Source organism: Anabrus simplex, chromosome 1, assembly GCF_040414725.1.
Source record: "Anabrus simplex isolate iqAnaSimp1 chromosome 1, ASM4041472v1, whole genome shotgun sequence".
NCBI lineage: Eukaryota > Metazoa > Arthropoda > Insecta > Orthoptera > Tettigoniidae > Anabrus > Anabrus simplex.
Genome location: NC_090265.1, coordinates 784,527,438 through 784,547,127, shown reverse-complemented (window position 1 = coordinate 784,547,127; position 19,690 = coordinate 784,527,438). Strand labels below are relative to the sequence as shown.

The window sequence follows — 19,690 nt, the reverse complement described above, 5'->3', positions numbered from 1 at the left end:
CGAAAAGCCTGGGGGGGGGAGGTTATAAGAAAATTAAAAATTAAAATTAAAAAAACTCGCATACAAGGCCCCCTAACGCAATTCAGAGAACAGCAATTCCACTTCAAAGCGGGTACAAGCCTTACTGCAGCCCTGATGACATCACAAAATTGTGAATAGTTTCGTCAGTGCGACCCACACAATGAAAACGCGAAGTCATGCGGTACATCTGTGTTTCGTAGTTAAGAAATATCTGTCTCCTAGCGTAGGCGTACTCCAGCTCTGATGACATTGCACAAAAAGGTGAATAATTTCGCGTTCGACCCGCGCATTGCAAGCACGCATCAGTCATGTACTGTATTTATGTCTGTTTTGTAGTTAAGAATTTCTGCCAGCATAAGGGTTAGCACTGCCCTTCTTGGTAACCCGAGTTTGATTCCCGGTGCCTTACTGCCAGAGATTTACGAATGGCAGGAAGATTGCTATGCGGTGAAAATGGTACATGCAACTCCCTTCCACTGGGGGCCTGTCTAAAAAGAACTGCACCACCTCGGGATAAGGAAACTAACTTTAGTACAGAAATATTCACGGTTATTGCTATTAATATCGCAAGCAAGATCATTAACAAAGTGATTGTTGAATATCTCGTAACTTGGGCCAATATAGGGTTTCTTTGCAGAGGAAGTAGGTTTAAAACGTGATAAAAATAATACAATCATAACAATAGTTTTACTCACCAACGTACTTCACGAATTATAATATAACGTCCCCACTTAAAGATTTTCGGAGACTCCAAACAAAACATTCTATGTGTTAATAAAAAAATGGAGACAATGATCATACGAAATTAAACATTATAATAATAAAACACATTACCACCACACCTGTAGGTATCCATAAATGCGGCAAACATTCCTGTTATTTATTATTAATCTTCCTGTCTTGGGAACTTCTGGCACTATGCGCGCACTTATAGCATACCTAACCTAAACAATGTGGTCTCTCTTCTCATTTGCAGTTGTTTCCCTAAATCCTGATGTGGAGAAAAAGAATGATATGTACTTAGTAAGGATTTGGCTTTCAACAGCAGCAGTTATCCAAACAACACTTCCAGTAACTACGTATTACATTCAGAAGAACAACTCTTAACATATGCTAGTTATCAGCTGGTTGTTTGGCACACTTTCCACCAAAGCACTGCTTTATTCGGAAGGACTAGCTTCTGCTACACATACACCAACTGCGAATATCAGAGACCATCTCAAGAATCCATTTTGGAATAGATTCTCACTGTTTGGACTCTATAGTCTGGAACGAAACTATTTTTAAAAGTTTCAAAAAAGATGGGACCTAGAATTCTCTCGATGCATGGCTGACGAGATGGCAGTGAAGATGACGTCATCTGGAATGATGACATGCTGGTAGCAGGGAAATTGCAAGTGATCAATATTATGGATCCGAATTGAAGATACTATACTGTAGGATGCTAAATATTTTATTAATATCACTAGATGCCACTTTTTTTGTAATAAAGATACGCACAAATTCTTTTCGTATCTTCTTTCTTGGCCATATATGACCTAGGTACTTTAAAGTAGAATATTTTAGCAAAATGAACTTGCGAAATATCACAAAATATGATTTATTGCTCGAATTGCATAAGTGATTATGACATATAGGCACTTGATACGAAAAATGTGAAATAGTATCTGAAAAACTCTCCAATAAACGATAAAGTGCTTCTGAGAAGGTGACTATTGTAGTTTCTTTCTCATTTGCTTGATAGTGCTATATATTCTCTACACAAATGCACACAAAGCAATGCACACGGTGTATCGGAAATGCGTATTCAGTTCCACGCTCTGTAAGGCTATCGATAAAAATCAATATCTGTTATCGATTACAGAAAATACAGAGATGAGATATCTATTAGGTTCCACCTATTCAATACTAATTACGTGTTGATGTCACTAATATCTTTTGTTCAACTTGGGACCAGTTTCGACACAAAATGTCATCAGCCATAAAATGAATCAAATATATAAGCAATGACATAATAATTAAAACTATTGTGGATACATACTGAAATATCCTTAAAAATCTTTAATCGTCCATTCACACCACGTGTTAAGATAAATCGCCATAAAAAAATCAATTTAAAAAAGGCCGTTTCTGTTCTGTTATGGCGCGTCATTAGTATTGAATAGGTGGAACCTAGTAGGTATCTCATCTCTGTGATCTCAATTCAATACAGAAACATCAATGAAGCTCATATCTTTGAATACAGAAAATGCGTTATGGTCGAGGTCATAAGAAGACCGTTCGTAGATACACAGTGCCTATTAATATATTCTGTGGCAGTGAGAGCTGCTTATGAACCTTTACAGGAAAATGACGCATTTAAGTATAAAAATGCCGAAAATTACAGTTTTTTCGAGGGATGAGGAATGCAACACGTGCAATAAACACTGCAGAGAATAAGAAACCCAATTAACATAATTCCAGGCGGCAAATAATCGGCGGTATTCGACACATCGCAAAGAAGTTGAAGAGTGATATACAGCAATTTGTAATGGACACATTCATTTATTCATGCAAGCTAACATTCCTCTTGAGAAAATGGATAATCCTGGCATGCGGAAGCGGATGTATATAAAAGGAAAGATAAATTAAACTGTCTTTGTGACGTAATGGTATTAGTAGGCCTATTGAAAATAAATCTCCTGGTTGAATGGTAATAATGTTACTATTTTTACACCTCTTTCAATTTTTGTGGTTTTTGGAGACGCCGAGATGCCGAATGTTGTCCCGCAGTAGTTCTTTTATGTGACAGTAAAACTAGTGACATAGGGCTGACATATTTGAGCACCTTCAAAATACCACCAGACTGAGCCAGGGTTGAATCCGCCAACTTGGGCTTATAAAGCCAGCGCTTTAACTGTCTGAACTACTCATCCCGGACCGGGGAGTACCAGCATATCCATGAACATCTTCCAGAGCTGTATTCCTTTGAAAAACTTAGTGAAAGCACGTCTGGTTGAGAAGAAGAAAGAAGAAATTGTTAGCGAGGTTTCAGGGGGTTTGATAGAAGACCACAGTGAATTTGCATCCAAGTGTTCGCAAGCATTATGGTTTCCGACGTCTAATGTGGACAGCAAGAGCGGCCTCTCTGCTTACACAAAGATACTTTCTATCGCACAACTCTGCATCCTGATAATGTTGAAACCATGTTTAGTTCATACTTTGAAGACAAGTGATTCAACGTGTAAAAAAAATGTAGGCAACGTATAAATTCATATTTACAGGTCAGATCACCTAACTTCATTTCGAGGTATCAGTGATTTATACATATAGTTCTGTAACAATTTGCATTCTTGGTTGTTCTAAGATCTAATAACAAGGATACATTGTAAGAGTTCACTTTAAAACCGCTTATCACAAAATTAGATTTTCCCCAATACTATAAGGAAGATTTCACAAGAAACATCGATCAGTATGACTATTTCATGAAATACCTACCGAAATAGTGTCAGTTTTAACACCGAAATCAACTGATTTACACTGACTGACAGAGCAAATGCAACACCAAGAAGGAGTGGTTCGAAAGGGATGAAAGTTGGGGAAAAAACAGAGACGGCACGGACGAATAATTGATGTTTATTTCAAACCGATATGCAGGTTACACAATGCGCACGGCATCGACTCAGTAGGATGTAGGACCACCGCGAGCGGCGATGCACGCAGAAACACGTCGAGGTACAGAGTCAGTAAGAGTGCGGATGGTGTCCTGAGGGATGGTTCTCCATTCTCTGTCAACCATTTGCTACAGTTGGTCGTCCGTACGAGGCTGGGGAAGAGTTTGCAAACGGCTTCCAATGAGATCCCACACGTGTTCGATTGGTGAGAGATCCGGAGAGTACGCTGGCCACGGAAGCATCTGTACACCTCGTACAGCCTGTTGGGAGATGCGAGCAGTGTGTGGGCGGGCATTATCCTGCTGAAACAGAGCATTGGGCAGCCCCTGAAGGTACGGGAGTGCCACCGGCCGCAGCACATGCTGCACGTAGCGGTGGGCATTTAACGTGCCTTGAATACGCATTAGAGGTGACGTGGAATCATACGCAATAGCGCCCCAAACCATGATGCCACGTTGTCTAGCGGTAGGGCGCTCCACAGTTACTGCCGGATTTGACCTTTCTCCACGCCGACGCCACACTCGTCTGCGGTGACTATCACTGACAGAACAGAAGCGTGACTCATCGGAGAACACGACGTTCCGCCATTCCCTCATCCAAGTCGCTCTAGCCCGGCACCATGCCAGGCGTGCACGTCTATGCTGTGGAGTCAATGGTAGTCTTCTGAGCGGATGCCGGGAGTGCAGGCCTCCTTCAACCAATCGACGGGAAATTGTTCTGGTCGATATTGGAACAGCCAGGGTGTCTTGCACATGCTGAAGAATGGCGGTTGACGTGGCGTGCGGGGCTGCTACCGCTTGGCGGCGGATGCGCCGATCCTCGCGTGCTGACGTCACTCGGACTGCGCCTGGACCCCTCGCACGTGCCACATGTCCCTGCGCCAACCATCTTCGCCACAGGCGCTGCACCGTGGACACATCCCTATGGGTATCGGCTGCGATTTGACGAAGCGACCAACCTGCCCTTCTCAGCCCGATCACCATACCCCTCTTAAAGTCGTCTGTCTGCTGGAAATGCCTCCGTTGACGGCGGCCTGGCATTCTTAGCTATACACGTGTCCTGTGGCACACGACAACATGTTCTACAATGACTGTCGGCTGAGAAATCACGGTACGAAGTGGGCCATTCGCCAACGCCGTGTCCCATTTATCGTTCGCTACGTGCGCAGCACAGCGGCGCATTTCACATCATGAGCATACCTCAGTGACGTCAGTCTACCCTGCAATTGGCATAAAGTTCTGACCACTCCTTCTTGGTGATGCATTTGCTCTGTCAGTCAGTGTATTTCACCAAAAAATAAGACCCTTAAATATCACCTATTCAACACATAAAAAATTTTTACAATTAAGAATTTATCATTATTACAATAAGAATGTGGGACATGTTTCGCCTTTCATAGAAAGCATCATCAGTCACTGTACCTCCTCAAGGTTAAATCAGGTACTGATTTATATTTAAATTATAATTACTAAGAGTTAACATTAACATATTTACAGTAGGAGCAACGCATATAACAGCGGCCATCAGCAGGGGACCGACTTGAAATTCTGAACATAACCAGCCGTTGGCAGCTGATCATTAGTTGTGACAAAGGTACACTACTCGGTATTAATGTGTATTACAGCCTATCAGCTGTTGATTGCTAGTTGTGTAAGGCGCATGACGGCGTCCAGTAGCAGTGGTCCGTCATAAAACGTTGACACTACATTATTAGAAATGTTAGGAAAAGTAATTACCAAGATTTATATTAACATATTTACATGGGAGCAGTCAAAGGAAATATAATACAAATGTGCCGCACCAAATGTGTGTAACTATATTTCTGCCAGATGTTAAATCAACATTTTTATTTGCCAAGGCTAACATCACAAGCCAAAGATTTCGACCGGGTGTTCATTTTCAAATTTACGGCATTACCTCCGAGTAAGGTCTAAATGAACCATTCCCACACTAGAATATTTTACATAGCATCCTAAAAAATGTAATATATAAAACTCAAATTTAAGAGTGATCTAAAAACCCCCACAAGTTCCCTTGTAACAACTATTATTAACAAATAACGGCTGCAATTGTTGTCGTACACAATGTGCTTATCTACTTATTCAACCTTTCTTTTCAACTACACCTAAATTAAGCCTAGACAATTTAAGACACTCCATTCAAGTTTCCATTTGTAGCAGTAAAATTCACCATTTGTTTATTGAGAGCCAAATTTTCGAACCTGGGACTTCAACCAGATAACTTCTTCAGTTCACAACTACGCTCCTTTGGTATCTCTCAAAGTGCTGGAATGTTTTTCCTAACATTCCAAACAATGTATTTTTTTAATTCTGAAACCAAACCACTGCTGCTAGAAACTGTGCAGTAACCTTGTCACAACTGGTGGTCATCAGCCAATAGCAGAAATATAATTATATGCATATGGTGCGGGACATTTGTATTATATTTCCTTAGAGTGCTCCCATGTAAATATGTTAATATAAATCTTAGCAATTACTTTTCCTAACATTTATAATAATGTAGTGTCAACGTTTTATGACGGACCACTGCTACTGGACGCCGTCATGCGCCTTACACAACTAGCAATCAACAGCTGACAGGCTGTAATACACATTAATACCGAGTAGTGTACCTTTGTCACAACTAATGATCAGCTGCCAACGGCTGGTTATGTTTTACGCATTGGTGCCGATTACTTGTATCTTTTTCCTTAGACTGCTCCCATGTAAGTATACCAATATAAATCTTTGTAATTACATTTCCGAACATTTCAAAAGGTGTAGTGTCAGAATTTCAAGTCGGTCCCCTGCTGATGGACGCTGTTACACTTAAGAAAATGGAAATTGCAACACCATGAAGGCACTGGTCGTTTGTGTTGATTTTCAAGATATGGAATGATGCCATGTAGGTATGTAAACAATCAAAGTTTCAGACCCACTGGATTGTTGCTATAGGTCTCCCCACATGATTGGTCACGAAGGAATCAACTCCAGTATACGGACTCGGGTGTAGCATAGTTGATTTGTAGTCTGTGCAGTGAAGTGTTCCCCGTCAAACATGCCTCGACGACAGAAAAGAGCACGCTATCAACAACTGTCGCCGTTTGAGAGGGCTCGGATAATTGGGCTGTGTGAGGGTGGATTACTGCTAAAGAATGCCGCTGCACGTGTTGGCCGACAGGCGTCTATGGTACGTGTATGGCAGCAGTGGTCAAATGAAGGTACCCACACTTGTAGACCTGCCACAGGCCCAGCGCAACATACAACTGTGAGAGAGGATCGCTGCATCATTCGGACGACCCGAATGGAACCCCATGCAACAGCAGCGCAAATTCGAGCAGCTGTGGCACCCCACATTACACAACAAACAGTTGGTAATCGCTTGCGTGCAGCTGGCTTAAGAGCCCGTGTCCCTGCAGAAGGTGTTCCACTGACCCCATAACAACGACGTGTAAGGCTGGCCTGGTGTCGAGAAAGATCGACGTGGGTCGACGAATGGCATAGGGTCGTCTTTAGTGATGAATCGCGCTTCTGTCTTGGCCGCAGTGATCTCCGGAATCGTGTGTGCCGACGTACTGGGGAGAGGGGCCACCCAGATCTTGTCGAGAGGCACACAGGGCCAACACCAAGCATTATGGTCTGGAGAGCTATTGGCTTTAATGTGAAATCACAATTGGTGCTTGTTGAGGGCACTATGACTGCTCGACAGTACGTTGATGGGGTACTCAATCCAGTGGTTGTCCCTATGATGGCGAACATTGCTAATGGGATGTTTCAGCAGGACAACGCCTGGGTTCACACTGCACGCATCTCCAGAGAAGCCCTCCACGACATCACAACCTTAGAACGGCCCGCCAGATCCCCGAACCTCAGTCCTATTGAGCATGTGTGGGACAGGATGGGTCGACACCTGGCCAACCGTCCTCAGCCACCCACAACTCTGGAACAACTGACCCGTGCAGTGCAGCAAGCATGGGCCACAATTCCTCAGGACGCGATCCAGGGCCTTATTAACTCCATGCCTCGACGAATTCAACAATGTATTGCAGCTCGTGGTGGGCACATCCTGTATTGATTGTTGTCCAAACTTGCGGTCAGAGGAACCTGAAAGTGTAATCATCGAATCACAACCGAACACTCGTCCTGCATGTTCAATTGCAGCAATGTAGCACCACCACTCCTGGGTATTGCAATTTCCATTTTCTTCAGTGTATATGCCTTGTTCCTACTGTAAATAATGTTAATATTAATTCTTGGTAATTATAATTTAAAAATAAATCAGGTACCTGATTTAACCTTCTGGAGGTACAGCGACCAATTCCTTCTATGAAAGGCAAAAAATCTCTCGTTCTTATGGTAATGATGAATTCCTAATTGTTAAAAATTTTAATGTATTGAACAGGTGACATTATTAATAAAATATTTAGCATCATACAGCAGGGAAGTTGTTGGCACAAAATAATTCAAATTAAAGCTGTGATTAAGTTTACTCAAGTTTACTGTGTGGTAGGCCTACTGTTCAACTGACAAACAAATGACTGGCCATTAAGTTATCTTGTGTCAATACTGCATAATATATCCTTGTCCCTTTCCTCTACGGGATCAAGTATGAAGCGAGGCGAATCTTTGTAGCAAGTTCTTACGACCGTATGCCCTTCCTGACGCTAACCTAATCAAAGGAATTAATGAGATGAAACGAATGACGAGATATGAGTAACTAAAAATGATATTTATAAGTAGACCTAAAAATAGTGTTCACCATCTATCGTCTTTTTACATTTAGAAATACTGCCTTCCAAAGAAAATAGCCAGTAAAACTCAAATACATTCATAAGTTTGTTGAAGAATAGTACAGAATGTTAACATGTATAATTTATAGCTCTTTGTGGCCTAGAAGCCGTGTGTTCACTGCACAAAACTTGATGTTACTGCATATTGGACACCGCTCCCCCACTACTTTTCTGGGCTGTAAAAGTAGGAAAAAAGGGGTTTAATATGCAAGTAAATATGGTATTTAAAAATCATACTAGCCAAGATCAGATGTTCATAACAACTAGAGCCGAAGTCCGCTATAGCGAGTACGAGATAACGAGAACTCCTCTTATGTCAGGTTTTTTCTGTCCCTTCAAACTCCCTATATTGAATTGTATATTATCCTTCGGTTACAGTGAGAACCCTATCAATGACTCATCCGTTATTATGAGCGATTAAGCGTGTGCAATTTTCTCCATCACCAGTATTTACGCACCCACCCATTATATTGCATGCGATCAATCACCTCTGGTATTGCTTCCTCACTGCATCAAGTAGCAAGCTCTCTCTTCTACATTCGAAGGCTATGTCTGAGTCTATTAATAAAACCCATCAACTGCTGTTCCGAAAATAAATGAAAATGAAAGAGAACATGATTTTGTAATAAATGTATGAATATTTTATCCAATAGCAGTTGCAAAATCAAAAATAAGGGGTGAAGTAAACAATCGCTTAAGTTTAATGCTAAACACTGCAATTAAGTTATAATGGGATACACCTCAAGATATGGCAGAGTGCATTTCGGAGATTAGTTTACATTTTCATTACGGCCATGAATGCTTCCTTTCCACTCCTAGGCCTTTCCTATCTCACTGTCAACATAAGACCTGTGTCTGTGCGACGTAAAACCAATTGTATTTTTAAAAAAGTTCATATTTTCTCACATCTGGTTAAATTATGGAAAGGATATAAGAATGTAAATTTATTGCGAGAATATTTCTCTGCTGGCACTTGAAAAATGTTTTTACGATACATAAAAATATGGCAGATTAGGTGACGCTGGTTGAATAAGAACTGAAACGTTTGCCATAAAATGCAATCAATCATCTTCAGAACGGTATCATTTTCTTGTTATGTGCACTTGCAAGATCTCTCGTCCATATTCGAAGGAAATGTTGGAGTCTATTAGCAATACCTGTCAACTGCCATTCCGTAAAGAAAATCAGAAATGAGAGAACGTTTTCATAACAAATATGTAAGTAACATGGTTGATAGCAGTTAAATCATTGGAAATAAAGGCTAAGTAATATATCGCTTAATTTTAATACTCTGAACTGAAAATAAGAATGCGATACACCTCGAGATATGGCAGAGGGCATCACTGATTTCAGAGATTAGATTACATTTTCTTGCGTCTGGTTAAATTTTGGTAAGGCTATTCCTATGTAAATTTATAGCAAGAACGTTATTTTTCTACTGGCACCACTTGATATATGTTTTAATGGTAAACGCGTGGTTAGGTTAGAGTAGGCGACACTGAATAAGAAAACTTAAGTATTTGCCACAAACACTTCGGTATCATTTTCTCGCTATGTGCACTTGCGAGCTTTCTAGTCTACATTCAAATGCAATGTCAGAGGAGTAATAGCTGTCGACTGCTGTTCCGTATAAAGAAAATTAGAAATGAAAGGAGAACATGTTTTTTTAACAAGTACATTAAAAACATGGTCGATAGCAGTTAACTCATTAGAAATACAGGCTACATAAAAGATTACTTAATTTTAATACTCTACACTGAAATTAAGTAAGAATGTGATACACCTCAAGATATGGCAGAGCACATTACTATTTTTAGATTGTTTATATTTTCTCGCGTGGTAAAATTTCGGAGAGGCTATTCCCATGTAAATTTATAGTGAGAATGTTATTTCTCTACTGGTGCATGGAATGTGTTTTCATGATACATATAATACCGTCAAGTTAGGTGGCCTTTTTGAATAACAAAACAAACATTTCCCACAAAATGCGTTTTCTCGCTATGTACGCTTGCGAGTTCTCTCATCGACATTCGAAGGCAATGTCTGAGTCTATTAGTAATACCCGTCGACTGCTGTTCTCTAAAAGATAATTCGAAATTAAAGAGGATAGCAAGTTTTACCAATGAACGCGTAAATGACGTGGCCAATAGCAGTCGCTAACTTGTTAGCAATCAACATTGAAGTAAATGATATTTTAATGTTATATACTGAACTAAATTTAAACTAGCACGAAGACTTACCGGACCAACCTATTAAAAAAAAAAAAATCTTTCAATAAACGCTAAGCTGAAACACTATAATTCCATAGTTACACCAGAGGCAACGTATGCTAGTGGAACTTTATTAAAATTAAATGTAAAATCTACAACAGACAAATTACAGAAAACTGATAGAAGAATTCTTAGAACAATTATTAATAAAAAACACCAAGTTGATGGACAGTGGAGAGCGTTACCTAACCCTTTCCACCCTGAAGGATTTTCTTCACGATTTTTAAAAGTAGGTGCCTTATATTAGACTAGACAAGCCTCCTGAAGTTGGGAAAAATAGTTAAAAAAATATTGTGTACACGGTTTTGAAGAAAATGGACCCCCAAGATGTTGGGGGTTAGGCCTTTACTGATACTTTTTTGGGGACATTTTACTAGTTTACATTCATATACACCTTAATGATAACATTCATTTACTTTGTCTCTCTTTTACATATTTTTCTAAACACATACATTTACACACATTCTCTCTCTCTCTCTCTCTCTCTCTCTCTCTCTCTCTCCCTCTCTCGAGATAATACAAAAATTGACAGGCATAATGTTTGAAATATCTATGATCTAGGCTTGACATGAAATAACTTGAAACAACATTTATCCTTAGATAAGCACAAATATACATCACATTTCTCACAGCGTAATTTTGTGCGCTTACAACAACTTTCTAGGCGACAAATTCTCGATGAATGGATGTCATCTACAACAGGCCAGTGGTCATATCCGTCGTATCGTTTGTCAACCCCAGGTATCGGAGAAGGTGTGTAAATCTTCTTAGGTGGTTCGGGCATACCATTTTCAACTTCTTCAATTCCTCTGTTTCCATCATCCTCAGTTCTTCTTTTCCTAGCAGGGGTGGCCAACCTCGCTTCAGCTATCGACATTCTAAATTTCAGGAGATCTTTGATCTCTCTGTTGCTTCTCTTATTAGCCAGAGCATCTTCCCGATATAGCATCCAGCTATTTACCGTTGCTAGATCTAGAAAGTGAAGAATTACTTTCACAGTCCATTTTCTGGTTCTGAACCATGTTCGATAACACTCCATCTGTTGGTTGCAAATATCAACCCCACCCATACACTGGTTGTATTTACAGACAACAGATGGACAATCCACTTCAACATGTCTTTTTTCAGCCTTGGACCATCTTCTCACATGCAGCTCTGGATGCTTCCCAGCACACGTGGAAGCCATTACCACTTTTTGGTTGTCCATCCACTCTGTTACAACAATCTTCTCATCGCTTCTGACATATTCATTGCTTTCACCCCTATTCATCTTTTTCTGTGACAGTTCTATATCTCGAATCCTGTTTTTCATGACCGTTCCTGTTCCCTCAATCCCCTTTTCTGAAAGTACCTGTAGCAGTGGAATAGTTGTAAAGTACCTGTCAAAATATACAAAACTTCCTTGAGGTAGAGAAGAAACAAGCCTCATAATAACTGCTGGACCAAGACCAAGTTCCCTATTAACTAGAGGAGTTGACTGACCCTGATATACCTCAAAATCTAGCACTAGACCTTTGGAAGTAGTCAAAACAAAGTTCTTTAGACCAACTGGGCGTGGCTTATTTTTCACATACTGCTTAAGTTTACACCTCCCTAAGAAAGGAATCATTTGTTCATCAATTGAATAACTACCATTTCCCCGAGGAAGTTGTAAGCACACATCACGCACTTTTTGAATCACAGGTTGCACTTTCCAAAGTGCATTCGAGTCAGCATCATTGGGTTTATTTACAGTATCGACTACATGTAGATGTTTACGCAGTAATAAAAATCTGTCTCGCGACATGCATTCTGAAATGAGATTCAGCTGAATACCTTTCTGCCAGTACATGGACAACCTGGGATAGCGAATGCAACCCATGAGTAAATTAATACCAAAAAATTTCTTTAATTCCTGTGGGTTTGTATTGATGGACTTCCCCGTTTTTACCACGGAATACATGTTAGTCTTCTCTGCAGCCAAATTGAAGAAGTCGTCATCAAAATAATCTTCATGGTACTGCAAAGGCGTTCTTTCACTAGGCGGATTCTGAAAATGAAGGTAGAAAATTCAGCATAAAATAAAAGTGATTGTAATTGTATTTGCCTTCACCTGAGGACATTTTTTTAAAATAGTCAGTCGATAATGCAAATAATCTTACCTGAATATTGGTGTAATCAATAGGCACCGGATGTGGCTTTTCCTGGAAATACTTTTTCTTCCAAAACAGCCGCCTTGGTGTAGTATCAGTCCTTGGCCCTGGGGAGGGTGTCTCTATTGCAGTACAATTTGTTTCTTCTTCTTGTTCATCTGCTTCACTTTCTAAGGGTTCCACTTCTACAGGATGTTCGTAAGTACTTATCATTGGATCATCGTCGTCATCATCACTAAATTGTTCATCAATGTCGGAATTATTTAAAAATTCTAAGATCAAATCATCATTGAGAAAACCTGGAAATAATACGAGAAATGAAGAAAATGTAAAAACAACACATGGTATGTGGTTTTACAGGAGGTAAGAGAATGTGTAAACATAAATTAAAAGTTGAGTTAAAACCTAACCCCCAAAATCTTGGTGGTGCACATTAATGTGGACATGGTGAACAAGATAGCAAATATACTCGTATTACACTGTTGAAATATTATTCCATATGCTTTTCTGATTGAAACTAATGTAGAAAATTTGCAGGAACAGCATTTTAAAAGAATAAAATATATATTTACCTTCGGTGTGTCCAACACGAGGTGGCAAGTCCATGTTTACAAGCTTCAGACTCCATCTGTTGGCGTAGCAGAGAAATAAAAACAGTTGAAAGAGGACGGCCGTACCCCCAAGAATGCTGCAGTCCGGTTTGACGCACTAAAATGATACTGTTTGGATGCTATGAATTTTTAAAGCCAACCCCCAATATTTTGGGGGTGGGTTGTTTAAGGGCTAACAACATTGTCTATCGTGAATGTGAATCAATAATATCTACAATGCGTAAAAGAAGAATTTCCTTTTTCTGTCACATATCAAGATTACCAGACACAAGGATACTGAAACAACTATTTGATTACTTTTTGAAAAATAAAATCAATAATAACTGGTTCGAAGAAGTTCAGGATGATTTGGAAGAATTGGGTATAACTTGGCAACAAATCAAAGACAGAAAAGAGAAGAGGATTTTGAAGAACAAAAGCATTAAGTCTCAAACTAAAAACAGTTGAACGGAAACAATATATTGTATCGGACACAGAAAGGGCTTCCAGGTCGGAGAGGATGAGAAAGTTCAGGGAGAAGAAAAAGAAGAAATTAACTCAAATGTATCGATTTAAGTGCTCCAATGTGGGCGTAAAATATGTAAATAAATAATACTGAAATTAAGTAAGACGTGGCAGAATACATAACTGATTTCAGAGGATAGCTTATAGTTTCTCACGCCTCATAAAATTTCAGAAAAGCTATTCCAATGTAAATTTGTAATGAGGAGGTTATTTTTGTATGTGCGCTTGAAGTGTGTTCATGATGCGTAGAAGGTTAGGCGACACTGTTTGAAGAAGAAAATCGAAACATTTGTCACAGAGGCCTCTGGAGTTACACTATTTTTTTTAAAAGAATGAAACACAAATAGTCACGTAGAATCAGATTTCAAAAAATAGCGAGCGAATAAACCGTAGTGTGGATATTATCTGAGAAAGTGCATGTTTTGAACAAACTGATTGCTGTTTCATAATGATTTTAATGTGTATGGAGTTTTCCCCAACATTTACAAAAATTCTGATACGACAATCCGCTATAGCGAGTAAATTTTTTGCCGTTATAAATTCTCACTATAACTGACTTCTATTGTATTGGATTTCACCAACATCAACTACTAAGGAATTCAACAGAACACCACTCCCTCACCTGTTAAGCCAACCTTCTTGCGGCATGTGGCGCATCGGTTCTTCTTTTTCTTGGCATCTTTGTCCGAGTCCTTGCCTTCGAAGCTGTCATCAGCATCACCACTGCTCACCGAGTTCTCAGCGCTACTACCACCGACGGCACCCTCTCCGTCCGCAGTCTTCTGCAACAACGTGTAAGAAATAATTTAACTGGAAATGTGAAAAGAAGTACTAGAAACTGAAAAATATTATTCTAAGCAAATATAAATTCCATATAGCAATATAGATTCTGCATTACCACACTAGTAACCAGGAAGGTTTCAGAACCTTCAATTTCAAACAAGCCAGGTTTCAGAACCTTCAATTTCACAATCAGACCTAGGGCAATCGTACACATTAGCTCAGGGGCTCAATGTGTATTTATGCAACAATCTATAATTTCAAAACAATCTGTAATTTCCATTTGCTTTATGACTTGTTCACAGTGTAAATGCAACTTTACCAGTCCAGAAGGCATTAACTTTTACCAGCTCTATAGCTTTTGAAGACCAGCCTCCATAACCTTTGTCACAAACATGCATCTAAGAAAGACCATTGGTATGAAGACATTGCAACCATTGAAGGCTAATTTGAAGGAAAGTTCATCAATCTCCACATATAGGCTGCCCCAGTGCAGATATCTAAATCATAAAATCAAACCAGGTGTGACAGATGGGTACACACACTTACGGAGAACAAGGTTATTGGATAGGTATTATTTATAACTTCAATAGTAATGTTATTGGCTTTACATCCCACTAAATGTTTTTAGTTTTTTTGGAGACGGTGAGGGGCCAGAATTTAGTCCTGCAGGAGTTCTCATGCCAGTAAATCTACCAACACGTGGCTGACGTACTTTAGCACCTTCAAATGCCACCGGACTGAGCCAGGATTGAACACCAAAACAGCATCAAAAATAGTGGGACTGGTTGCAGAAGAACATAGCAACATCAATGTATAATATTTTGAGCAAGAAACAAATGATATTAGATAAGAAGTTACAAAATTTACTTCATAACAAAGTAAAACACTTTGAGGGGAATATTCTGAATGATAATGAACACAAGTTCTTTGAACTTGTTAAAAATATAACTGAAGTTAAATCTGATATTAATGAAATGAACATTTTAAGTTAAAGGCGTAAATTTAATTGGGAAAGGAATTTTAACAATGAAGATTTGGTCATCTTAATAGCTGAAACAAGAAGTGGCCATAACTAGTTGAACAAGTTACATTTAAATATGAAGTAAGTAGACATTATCCCATATGACAGAACATTAACATAGATAACTAAGCTGAATAAGAATATTAAATTATTGAAGAATAGATAGTAATAATAATAATAATAATAATAATAATAATAATAATAATAATAATGTGACAAAAGCTGATAAAGGCAATACTATTGTGCTGATACACAAGATTATATTGAAAAGACTAAGAATTTTCTAACTAGCAATAATTCTGAATTGGTAAAAAAAAAAGATCCCACAACATCTATGCAAAAGAAAATTAAACAACTTCTCAATAACAAATTATTTGTTAGACTCCCAGGATACTGGAATTAGCTAGAGGCCAGGGATACCTACTCTAAGGGTGCTAACCAAAAATTTGTAAGAAAAAAGATAAAACCTGAAGATCTTAAATTTATTTAGGTATTCTCATCCAACATCGTCTAAAATTTTATGTAATGATAATTTTCCTAATATACCACTAATGTTTATTTATTGATATGGTGAATTATATATAATGCTTCTGTAAATTTGGGCTAAACAAAATAAAGTGTAATATTGCTTTTATTCTCTGATTGGACTACAGTGAAGAGAATTTACTATGTTCCTGAAACATGCTTTAATAAATTATTTTCAATGATATGTGTATAGACAAGGTGGACCAAGCACATACTATTTTAAATGGTTTTTAGTAGCTTTAAACAAGTCAGCACAGGAATGAACACCCAGAGGTGCCAACCTTTGAAGTGGATTATCAGTAATCGGCCTCTGCCCCTGAGAAAAATTGCGTCAAGTCCAAAGCACGCTCCTTCCTTCTCGATAATGACACCCCTTTTGCCCTTCCCTCTAACAATCTATTCGAAAGTAGGCCTATATCATATTACACAACAACATTTGCACATTTCTGTGATTAAAACATTCCTTGTAGCTTGTTGCTCATTAAAGCAGCTGCTTTTCAGTGATGTTTTTCTTGAACCATCCTTCCCACTGTGATGACATTTTCATCTTATGAACCATAAGCGATTCCGGTGCAGATGTGCTTAATGTAGGCATCACTTCTTTCCCAATCTTGCTGTCAACTATCAGGTACACTTAACACAGCAAATACAATATTACTGAAGGATTAAGTGGAGAAGAGCAGTGCCTGAGCTCATTCATCCACAATGAATTTTACAACTCTTATGGGTAGCAAAAGGAAGTAAGTCATGATTGAATAAGTATAGTTGCCAACTCACAAGCATTGAAACAAGGATGATTTAGGAGAAAGGCTCAAAAGGATCTAACACTTTTCCTTTTCTTTTTTCCATAGAAAATTATTTATTCGTGATGTTAGCTTTTCCATAATAATTTCTCCTGTGACCGTAATTCCATAATCATGAGGTGAAATCCGTAATAATTACGGACAATCTGTAATAATTGGCACTTCTGAATACCTATTATGGTAACGCTTATCAGCAACGTAGGCCAATTTCGGAAGAAATTAGGGAACCGATCGCTTAGAAGATGTAAGCGACTAATTTTGGTGAAAGTGATGAATATAATTTTTCTGGGTCTACAGATATACCAGAGAATGATGGAGTCGTGCCATTGGTTAATGGGCCTACAACAGTTTCTACAATGTCAGAGTGATAATTCAAGTGAAAGGGCTAATGACACTGTTGCAAATGTGTAAGCCTATTTGTAATTGTCAATCAAATGAAAGACAAATGAGCTACCAAGTAAAAAAAAAAAAAAAAAAAAGACTAAAGCTAGAGAATATGGTGTTGGATTTGGTTAGTCATAGTCCTTTGCAAAAAAGAACTTGCTACGAAAGTAAATAAGCCGATCTAGCCGACCAGAGGCTTACTGAAAAATACCGTAAACCTGAAACTGTAAATCTTAGAAAGTAGTAAAGCAGACACATTTTTTATTACGAAAAACAGCCAGGAAAGAAAACTGCCATGGCAGAAAATATGCAACGTGCCAAGAACATAAAACATTGCCATGCAAGGCTAATGGCCAAGGAAGCTTCATAATTCCATGCACTGCATAATCCATTAACCAATCACAAGCAGTCCTCCCAATTTCTTTTAAGCATAGCCAATCAGTAAGTAGAGATATTCTGAATACAAAGGAAAGTAGTTAATTACTTCATTAATTCAGTTTAACATCACAAGAACTTGTCTGATGAAGTTTACAGCTATATCACTGAACTGTTTCTTGACAATGCACATCACACTACTATCACAATCCATGCATATCACAAACACCCATGTCTTCCATCCTTTAGAACAATCAATGGAGAGAAGATAGAAGGGAAAAGCTTAACAATAAATTTTTCACAATCCTGACAAGCAAGGTGGTCTTTTTAAACTAAAAGCCATGAAGCCTATGACAGTATCCATCTTCAGAGCAGCTCCAGACAAATTCAGAAGTTTTCACACCTCTAACAATCTTTTAGGTTAAAACTACTCTTTGTCAAAATAAATAAATAAATAAATAAATAAATAAATAAATAAATAAATAAATAAATAAATAAATAAATAAATAAAATAAAATATTCTTGTGGTTGAATACTCAGGCACAGTAAATTTCAACATTACAGTAACCAGTACACTGTTTAATTCACCAAGAAGGAAGCATTAATTTATGCAAGGCACCGCAATTTTCTATCAAAGCCATACATATTCTGGACCCTCCATCAAAGAATACAATACTTTGTAGAGAAATTATGATAAGGTGTACAAAAATCCCTGTTCAAACTATTAAGGCAAGTGTATGTACAACCTGGGCTTCGTAATGTTTGCAAATAACTCCCTTGCATGAAGTACACTTTGGAATATTCAACCACTGCACAAATCCTCGTAACACTTGGACCACTATGAATGACGAAGGTGATAGGTAACTGATAAATTAAAAGAAAGAAGTGCCTCCAATCTAATAACTTACAATGAAGAGTTCAGATAGATATAGACGTATTTCCATTAATGCTCTGAACAGAGAAGGTAACAATGTGCACTTGTGTTGAAGGTCATCCGCTGACCATTGTGTCCTGTTGTGAACAAGGAAGTTAAATCATCTTGGTGCTTAGCAAGGAGAGAGAAGAGTGGTGGCTGCTAACATTGACACAAAATTGTAACCTATACATCTATAAATAAGAAATTATGTAACAAAAAGGAAGTATACAGCTTGATAAGCAAGTTGAAACAGTAATAAGAATGGCATTAGCATAATTGACCATCTGTACAAAAACTGTTTTTGCACATTGTGCACTTTTCATATAATAATAATAATAATAATAATAATAATAATAATAATAATAATAATAATAATAATAATAATAAAAGGTTATCTATTTCTTAAAAAAAAAAAAAAAAAAAAAAAAAGACAAATTTTATTCAATGAATTGCCATCACCTCAAAAACATCTGAGGAAAAGTCTAGAAAACTGAACTTAACTGATGAACTAGCTTTAGATTTATCTGAAAACGCTCATTTTGTAAGGATATCAGCATGCTGTGAGGCAGCTTAATGCATGAATTTTGAAGAATAAACATGAAAGGCTTACTCTATATTAATGAAAAAAATTAAAATTGGGTAAGCAAATTTTTTCAACATTTCTGGAAAAATGATAAAGACAATGGTTTGCCTTGATTTTAACAGACATATTTAGAAATTCGTTTTAGGAATTTTGAATTTCAGACCAAGCAAAGCATTCAATTTTTCAACTCAAGAACCAACAGAAGACTATCCAATACAACCTGAAAAATAAATATTAGTAGTGGTAATATAAACTTACAATCTCAACCAGATACTAAGAAGGCAATACTTACAGTTGTCTACTATAAATACTGTCAAACT

General features: G+C 38.1%; 2 protein-coding genes across 10 annotated transcripts in view; both read right to left on the bottom strand.

Annotated features, from left to right (window-relative positions):
* Positions 1 to 19,690, bottom strand: part of drn (doctor no) — a 276,723-nt gene that overhangs the window by 15,251 nt on the left and 241,782 nt on the right. For 8 of the 9 annotated variants that reach the window (XM_067136234.2, XM_067136232.2, XM_067136236.2 and 5 more), the window contains one exon: positions 14,603 to 14,762. In XM_067136234.2, the coding sequence (XP_066992335.1) occupies positions 14,603 to 14,762 (160 nt within the window). The remainder of the gene's footprint in view (positions 1 to 14,602; positions 14,763 to 19,690) is intronic. The other variant, XM_067136240.2, reaches the window with a different exon arrangement.
* LOC137497069 (piggyBac transposable element-derived protein 3-like) lies at positions 11,284 to 13,568 on the bottom strand. Its single transcript, XM_068225704.1, has 3 exons — positions 13,438 to 13,568; positions 12,875 to 13,164; positions 11,284 to 12,762 (listed from the first exon to the last, which is right to left on the bottom strand). The coding sequence occupies exons 1-3, from the start codon at positions 13,469 to 13,471 to the stop codon at positions 11,284 to 11,286; spliced, it is 1,803 nt and encodes a 600-aa protein (XP_068081805.1). The 5' UTR covers positions 13,472 to 13,568.